The 9188-nt window shown below is 42.6% G+C and overlaps 1 protein-coding gene across 4 annotated transcripts in view; it reads right to left on the bottom strand.

The window, feature by feature from the left end:
* Window positions 1-335: 335 nt before the first annotated feature.
* The window catches only part of SERTAD2 (SERTA domain containing 2), a 132389-nt gene continuing 123536 nt past the window's right edge, over window positions 336-9188 (bottom strand). For 2 of the 4 annotated variants that reach the window (XM_028722025.2, XM_028722024.2), the window contains exons 2-3: window positions 2331-3276; window positions 336-734 (exon numbers count right to left, since the gene is read on the bottom strand). In XM_028722025.2, coding sequence (XP_028577858.2) covers window positions 579-734; window positions 2331-3272 — 1098 coding nt within the window. In that variant the 5' untranslated portion in view covers window positions 3273-3276 and the 3' untranslated portion in view covers window positions 336-578. Of the gene's footprint in view, window positions 735-1200; window positions 3277-5496; window positions 5843-9188 lie in introns of those variants that run through there. The other 2 variants (XM_077926526.1, XM_028722026.2) reach the window with 2 other exon arrangements.

The raw sequence follows: 9188 nt of genomic DNA, 5'->3' as shown, positions 1-9188 counted from the left end.
TAAAAACTAATGGCCGAATTGGGATTTAATCGATGCATTTAGCTCAGAGAAGCAATTCTCTATTTGCCAAGTTGGTTGGTAAGGGAATGAGGATCTGAGTGTGCATGCCACATAATACATTATATGCATTTTAAATAAATAGAGATGGCCTGTTCTAAAGTGCCAGTTTTATAAAGCTGCCTTCTTAAAGGCAGACAAAACACAATTTTTTAAAATCCATGACAAGAAGTGAGCAGAACTGACTGAATATGGCCAAATTACATAAAACATAATTTAAAAATTCTTAAATAAATATAAAAGTTATTCCTAAAGAAGCCATACGCATATCAACAATATAGTTTGTAACCTGCACTCAATTAAGTACCATTTAAAATTAATATGCCATAGCAATTTCAGCATCAGGCATGATAGATAACATTGCAAGTTTTCTTTAAAATAAATGTACATCACAAATGAAAACAGAGGGGGTGGGAATTGCAGCAGTAGCTGTAATGAGAAGAAGACTGCAGTTGGAAGGGAGACATGCATAGAGAGAGCTGCAGTTGTCGATTCAAAATAAAACAGGTAACACAGTCAGTTCAAGAAGACACCCAGAGTTCGCCATGGGACAGGCTCCAGTTCTGACAGCAGTGGATATTTGAGTGAGTCCAGTGCTGATAAGAGATGATTTCACTGCAGTAATACTGAAGTTTCTTTCTTTTTTTCCCAGCACTTGTTAACACAGTGAGTATGTTCTAAGAAAAGGCGAAAGGTAAGACTAATTCAATGGAATACAGTATATTCGCGTTACACCATCGGAGGGGAACATTTCCTCCTCCCAAGACCCCAAAACACGTTTCCGTGGAAGAAAGCTTCGCTGACTTCAATGTAACTTACTTTCAAAGTAAGCACAGCCAGTTTATGCAGCCAAAAATAATAATAATTTTTTTTTAAAAAAAAGCTAGACACATTGTTGTAATATGGTTCCATTTAAAAATAATTACAACTTACTAAGTCATGACATTCTAAGACTAGATGCAAATACAATGGCTGCAATCCAACAGAGAGTTAAGCACACAGAAGGCCATTAATTTGGATCCTAAATTTTTGCTCCATGACCAGCTCGAATAATGGGCCTTTCCCAAGCAACTGAGCTTAAGGATGCTTAATTTTCTGTTAAGAATGTGGTAGAAGTCAGGTTTTAGTATTTTAATTTTAAAAAAATGCTTCATTTCATGATTAAAAAAAAACCATTCTTGATCGTTTTAGGGAGGGGCAGGGAGGGAGGAAGAGGGAATTTAATCAGAATGAAGTTTCACAGCTATTTCCTGCCAACTGTTTGACATCAGTGTTGGAATAGACATGGCTCTAAGGTTTTTGTTAAAATCACAGTAGTACGCGGTAGGGAGCAAATATTTGTGAAACTTTAAAAGGGAAGAGCCCTTGGCCTTTTCCTTCAAGCGTGTGTGTCTAGATTCAGGGAGGCCAACTTTAGAATGATTTGATCCAAATTTCTCTTTGCACCATTATACACATATAAAACACTACAAGTCTGTATAAAACTACAAGCAGTTCTTATACATCAGAAGGTGTATGCAGGAACTGGGTGAGCAAATCCTACCAAAATAGCTATTTCCTTTTTTGTGTGTGAGTATAAACAGCTTTTTGTTTTTTGATTTTGTTTTTTCCTTTTTTTTAAGAAAAGACCCCAATATCATAAATTGCAGAATCTGTACAAAAATATAAAATAAATTTGGGTAGCAGGTATTTTTCTTTTAAGAGCCATGTAAATGCAACATTTAAAGAGGAATAGTTAATACCTCTAAAAAGGCTGAATTGCTATGTCAACCTAGACAGGGCTAAAACGCCAAAAAGTTACAGCGATTATCTAAATAATATTTTCACCTCTTGCAGTAAAACTTATAGAAAAAATAGACAAATATGCACATGCAATTTACAGCTTTTCCCCAACATAATCCTTGTGCTTAGCTTTTACAATTCATTTTTTTCTCAAACATATTAATATTGTTTACAATATGCATCCCCCCATATCAGGATTTCAGGTCTCCCTTGAGGAACCACTTTCAAAAATACATTAAAAGTGGTCATACATGGATGAAGGCACTCCAACTCTGCTTGAAGCAAAAACTAGTGTGATCCTTTTTAGAAAAAGACAAGCAAAGATGCATGCAAAGTGGTGTGTGTGTGTGTGTGTGTGTGTGTGTGTGTCTGTCTGTCTGTCTGTCTGCGTAGATTTGTAAGAAGGGAGAAGGTTGTGAAAATACTACCAAGTGTTTATACTGGAACATATTTTTGTAAAAAGTTGCTATATTTTAAGACCCAACAAGCACCTCCATTATATGATCCAGTTCTGTTAGGTCCATTTTGAAAGGCTGATTGGGGGTTACTGGCTGGGTGCTGTAGGGAGCCAGAGTTTTTAGGAGGTCATCTGCAGAGACAGGAGCCATTTTTGAGGCAGCCCCCGTAGTAGATGTGCAAGGGTCAAAATCATACATAGAAGTATCAATGTCAGCAAAGAGAATATCATCCAAGGTCAAGTCTGTAAGAAAACCTGTAGATGTTGTGATCTCAAAATTGCCAGGTAAAGAGTCCATTAGTTTAGGTTCATTTATTCTGTTCTCCTGGACTCCCTCGGACTTCTGAATGCTGGATTCACTGGAATTCTCTTTAGAGTTATCAGACGCCGTCATTTCTGTTGCTGTAGCTGCTACTGCCTCAGCGGAGGTAGGTGTTGGACAGAGCTCCTCAATTTCATCCAAGGCCGAGGAGAAACTGTCCTTTACTGGTTGGATAGTTGGAGGTGGTAGTTTTATAGGACCACCTTGTAGGATAGCCTGGGAAGTGCAAAAAGTGTCATCCTCAAGCAGAGAGGCAGGGGTGAGGCAAGACTCCAGTGGCGTAGTAGTGCTTGCTGAGTCAGTGGGGTGGACTGGCGGGGAGGCCAGATGGGTAAAGGCAGGCTGAACCTCCCGGAAGTTTTCTCCAAGAGGGTCTGGAGGCTGTGAAGGGGTGATGAACACAGGCCTCAAGCTGCCTTCCTGTTTGAGTTCCTCCTGGATTCGCCTCAACATGTTGTTAATTAAAACTGTCTTTTGCAAGCTTGGCTCTGTTAATGGCCTGTGGTTATAAAGTTTCATAAGGGAAATGTTGAAGATAGTCTGGCGCTGTAAGGTGTAAGACACCTTCGATGGACCATCAGTAGGAGACACCACTTTGCCTTCCAGCCCATCTTCATGCTCATCAAACTTCCGCTTTCCTCCTTTCCCCAACATATATCTGAAAAGAAAGGGGGAAATGATAACTAAACAAAAAATAAATACATGCAACATCCATATCTTGCTTTAAGAAAAGTCCTCAGAACTGCACAGAAACTGTGGTCTTGGTCTTATTTATTAGAGTGACAATGCACGAGGCATTTGAAATTTTAGAGAAACTGTACTGCTTTCGCCCTTTAAAAAAACGAAAAAAGGACCCAGCTCTCTATCAAAGCAGCTTGCCATGCGCGCCTGAACTCTGCCGAGTAGCAAAGCAACAGATTCACACACATTATCAAAAGTTAACAGTTTCTGCTCAGGCATGCAGAATAGCGCATACTGAAGAGATCATGTTAGTTTCAGAGACGGAGATGTTGGGTATCATATGCTCTCCTCACCTTGCACCCTGCATGGGGCATAGAGAAGAAGAAAAAAAGAGAGGCCCAAACTTTCTCTGTCTGGGATGCAGAATCCACTGAGAACCCCACCCCCCGCCTTCACCAGGTTACCCTTGAGGGAGAAACCAGGCAGAATTCCTGGTTATTCTAGGCTCTTTTCCTTGCCTTTAATCTAGCACTTGTCTAATTTAACTTAACCCTAAACACAAACCAGATATGAGTTTGAAATCAAAGGCTGAAGTTACTCATGGGGTTTTAACATCAGAATAACTGAATGGTGTGTACATATGCATGTGTGTGTGTCATAGTAATTAATTTGGAGAGAGAGAAATCCAACATGCGCTGGTTCTGGGACCCTAATGCAAAGGGCCTAACCCTAAAGTAAGGTCTAAGGTGGAGATTCAGAGACATTTCTGCTCAGGTTCTAAAGCCATAGAACAAACATCCTAGAGAGAACCATCTCTCTCTTTCATGCTGCTAACATTTGATGCCATCACAGTAAGCATGCACTTTGAAATATTAAGGAGTCGCACGTAGGGTGAGCCCCATGCTACAGTTTCTTTGCTACTGACAAAGCTTAGGTGAGGAAGAAACCTTAAGAAGTAAAGGGCACTGGAAAAAGAGCTGAAGGCCTCAACATTCAAATGCAAATATGTGGCTTAAGTCACATGAGAGGAAGTAAGAGCAGGAAGTGCCTTTTCTATTGTGGCCACATCTCAGAATCAGATGCACAAGGACATTAGGTTCCTCAAGCCGCTTAGGATCGGGGGACAGAACTGTGGCCTTCAGTCAGAACTAACCCCTTCAGTCAGCTTGGAGCCTCAGGTGTAGAGGAAGATGCTTCCCCATCACCAGTGTTGATAAAATTCAAGTACCTGCCTGGTCAACTTATCTAAATAGAATGGGAAGGGGATGCCATCTTGTCCTTTGGCTCGGGCAGGAAAATATCCTGGGCCTGCCCTGCAGAATTAAAACAGTCCTTTAGGTTCACTGGTTAAGCCCATTCCCTTGTTCCTCCCACCAATCATTAATGGGTGCTCACTGAAAGATAAGGAAAATTTTAGCTATCAGGGCTACAGAGAGAATGCGGAAGCTGAAACTGGTTTCTGCTAATTCAGTAAGGGACTCGAAACTGATATAAACTGGTAATCACAGGGTGGGACGTCCTCACCTAATACAGGTACAGCCCATGGGCGTAGCCAGTATTTTTTTGGGGAGGGAGGACTTTTGTTGGGGGCAGAACCAACGTGATCGGTCAGTTAGCTAAATATTTCTACTGTTTTACTTGATGGGGGGCAGCTGCCCCCCCTTGGCTACGCCCACGGGACAGCCCTTGATTTAAATCTAAATATTGTCCCATGATATTGGGCAGTCCATTACTAAACCACTGAAATAACATGAAAACTGGCAGAGATGCCACCTGCAACAAGTGTGCACCAAAAATAAAACATTGTAATGTGCATCATTTAATCCTAACATAAAATTTGGATGTGTTGGTTGCAAAAGTAGGAATTTTGTTACTCTGGGATTTGAGATTTCCTGTATTCTTCTGCTTACAGGACACAGACAGAGGATTTAGCTTATAGCCTCTTAAACCCTTGTGGTAGCTAACCTGTGGCCCTCCAGGTGATGTTGGACTCAAACTCCCATCAGTCCGAGTCAGTTTGGCCAAGAGTCAGGAATGATGAGAGTGGTAGTCCAGCAACATCTGGAGGGTCAAAGGTCTGCTACCTCTGCCTTAAGGCATCATGACACATTCCCCTGCAGTTAGAAGTGGTGATCTGTAGTCTATTGCCACTTGTTGGCAGCTGTTTGGAGAGCTGAGCTTATGGAGAACTGCTTACACAGATTCAGGCGCCATGCACAGAGCCGATACTATGCAATTCCTGGTCTTCTGAATCTATTCAGGCAGGGACCCATGTCTGACTGCTTCTGGAGAATACGAGCTGCAAGCTGAAATGAGAAGTTGCTCATCTCTGCTTCATCTAGAATTTGAAGCCTCAGTCCAAAGCGCCAGGTCTGTTAACATATAATTCTGTGCCAGTCATTCAAGCTTAACAACCGAGAGGCATACAATCAACATCATTTGGGGTCACTTGCCTGCCCACCTAACCGATCCCTGAATTTCTTCTTCATCTAGAACACAGCTGCACACATCATACGTGCAGGAATTTTTTCTTCGGCTCTGACTGTTGAAGCAACTGCAGTGGCAAGAGCCCCCAGGCTGTAAAGCTTATCCCCCCGCAAAAACCCTCCCTCCTCCTCAAGACCTCAGTGAATAAGGTACACCGTCCTTGGAACTGCAGCTGCAAGAGTTCTCTTTGGAGTTATTCCAAAGCAGAAAATACAAGCACGCACAAAGCATTCCCTCCACAGCACACACCCTAATGTAAATTAGGATGGGAATATTTATCAAAACACTACCCTGGTAGGGGGATGTAAAAATGACACGCAAGCGCCAAAGATATTGATAGGGTTGGCTATTGTCCTTCTATCTCTGGAAGGGAATGCCATTGCTAGTTGTAGGTTTGGGCTGCCTCGCCAGACGCGCTGCTCATCTTCCTCACCAAAAGGAGAAACACAAAGCTACTCAGGAAGGAGGAGGTTACAGGTAAAGAACTAAGTGTAACCTTAAGAAATGCAGCTAAGAAGTTCTTGAGCTAGAGCAAAGAACACCACTGGGTCTAAGGCTGTTCTGCATTCATTGGGAAGGACACCTTGTGAGCTCTTCTGATGGTGACACAGATGTGCGCAAGGAACTCGCTGCTCATCCCCCACCCTTGACAAATCAGAATCTGCAAGGAGGGAGAGGAGGATGTCAGGTGGCATAAAGAAGAGGCTTCATTTACAGCTCCTGGGATCTTGGCTGTCCAACAGCTAGATCTTCTGCCTTTCACTTACAGCCTGCAGGAATATAATCTGTCCTATAACTCTGGGTCTGCTTCCACCCCAGTTGTACAATGCCTCAGGGTTACAAGTGGTGGTAGATTACATTTTTTAAAAAAGCAAACTAAGGACTACTGTAAGGTAAAAGGTAAAGGTAAAGCACCCCTGGACAGTTAAGTCGACTATGGGGTGCGGTGCTCCTCTTGCTTCAGGCCAAGGGAGCCGGCATTTGTCCACAGACAGCTTTCCAGCTCACGTGGCCAGCATGACTAAACTGCTTCTGGCGCAACGGAACACCGTAACAGAAACACTGTTGATCTTCCCACCGCAGCAGTTCCTATTTATCTACTTGCACTGGTGTGCTTTCGAACTGCTAGGTTGGCAGGAGCTGGGACAGAGCAACGGTAGCCCACCCTGTCACGCAGATTCGAACTGCTGACCTTATGTCCAGCAATCTCACCTGCATCCCGCCCCTCTTGTAAGACATAGGCCTCGGGCACAAAACACTGCAACAGAGTGAAGATGAGCTGTCCTTAACAGACAAAAAATGGGTGTGCATTTATTATGCAGAAATGCTCCTCAGCACTGCAACTCCATGATGGCCACACATACTTGTTCTCAAGCACTAGTGGGCAAACTCAAGTCCAGGGGTTGGGTGTGGCCCTCAAGGACTCTCTGTGTGGCCCTTTAGGACTTTTGCTACACTGCACTCTCACCAGGCCTCGTAGGTGCATTTACCAGGCTAGAATATGCCTTTGGTCTGTGAAAGTTCCCTCTTGAGTCTCTTAATGAATGGGTGGGGGAGGGATGGGGGGGGGGAAGAGGAGAGATCTTGATCCCTGCATGTTCTATATTTGCTAATCAATCACACTGAAGCACCCCCACCCTGCTTTCTCAGTGCTCTTCTGTCTCCACACTGGAATCCATTTCAGCTAGAAGCGGTTTATTTTCTGTGTCACAAGTGTGCTGTAAATTATTTGTATCTGTTTTGCCTTGCATTCGACCATGTGAGCTGTGGCCATTGCCTGAGCTACACTCAAGAATCGTAGCAATCCTAAAGCACCTTTTAAACAGTGCAACAATATCCCTGGAAGATGCCACCACCTTCACAGTTTTCCAATTAGGACACTCCTTTTCAAACAATTTCTTCACTCGCCAACAGCACACTGAATGCCAATAGTTTTTAAGCTGTCAAATAAATACTCTTCAGTGAGGGGCAAGTTCTTTTATCAGGCACAGGAAGAAAAGCTGAGAGAGAACTGAGTCTACAATCTGAAGTATACTGAGCAGGAAGTTTAGCCCCACTGAATTCAGAGTAGTCTACTTCAGAGTAGACATATTTTAAGAGCCAGGCTACAAACTTTTCAGTTTAGAGAGAACACAAAAAGTCCAGAGTCTCTGGAGTAATTCTTCACAGAGAAAAGCTGGGGGGGGGGGGGGAGAAAAGAAAAAAGAATGCTATAGTAACACCAGGGACGCAGGGGTACACATACCCCTAAACATTTTGTGAATCTTTGTACTTTTGTCCATTTACTGTATTTATTTCCGCCCCGATTTGAACTATAAAATGGTGATTTTCTTGAGTCAAAATGAGAGTACCCCTAAACATTTTTTTTTTTGTTTAGAAAAACACACTGAGTAACACTATTAGGAAACCTGCAATTTTTAAAAAACTTGAAGCTTCTTGGCTGCCTTCCAAGAATCGAAGGTGCATGAGGATGCTGTGATTTAGCACTGGTCCCCCAAAGTGAGATTTGGCTCTACCTCCCCAGGACCACCAGCATGGAATGTTCTCTCTCCCCAGGGAGACACTGGGAACGCTGAGAGCCATCAAGCAGGCATCTGGAGGCTGCAGTTTTATAGTTCTGTGCAGTTTTGCTAGAGGAAAAGGGGTGGAGACATAGGAAGATCCATAAATGCTTTTTTTAAAAAAAATAATTCTTTTAAATGGTTCTGATTTTTATATGTAAGCCGCCTAGAGTCCCATCAGAGAGAAAGGTGCATTACAAGCAAGCTGTTGCTTTTAAATCACTTTTTGGTTTTTCTTCTTCTTCTTGATCATAACATAAAGAGACATCACAAAGTACTGGATCATTAAAACTTGTCAGGCTGTGCAGATCAATGCTGTGCCATTAGAAAAAACACCAGCTCTATAAAGCAAAGCAACCACACTTTGCTTATTGAAGGTGACAATATGGGTAGCAAATACTTTGTCTGCACTACCAAGAACACTCTACTTTCTACAGTTGCTTTGCCTTAAGTGTTTAAAAGAAATGACTGAGCTGATTTCTAAGGACAGGACTTAAAGGTTTATTACTCAAAAAGTTAAAATGCCTTTTCTTTTTTCTTAAAAGAATAAAGCAAATTATAGCAGATTCTCTCAGGACTGCTGTGGGGGTTGCGCCAAGCTTTGAAGTGACTCAGCCAAGCCTTTCCTGTACACAGGACTGTTTACTTTCACATATAATTCATTCTTCACCGATTTAAAAGAAACCACGCTCAAAATTGAACCTTTCTCACTTACAATGCAAAGCCAGTGCTATGGGCGAATGATAGATGGCGATGAACACACCTAAGCAGTTCTGCACCCGCTGAAATGTAGGCAGTGGCCATTTCCAACTTCACATACCGTAACAGTGGAAGAGCAATG

This window comes from Podarcis muralis, chromosome 3, assembly GCF_964188315.1.
Source record: "Podarcis muralis chromosome 3, rPodMur119.hap1.1, whole genome shotgun sequence".
Classification (NCBI taxonomy): Eukaryota; Metazoa; Chordata; class Lepidosauria; order Squamata; family Lacertidae; genus Podarcis; species Podarcis muralis.
This window is presented reverse-complemented; position numbering and strand designations above follow the sequence as displayed.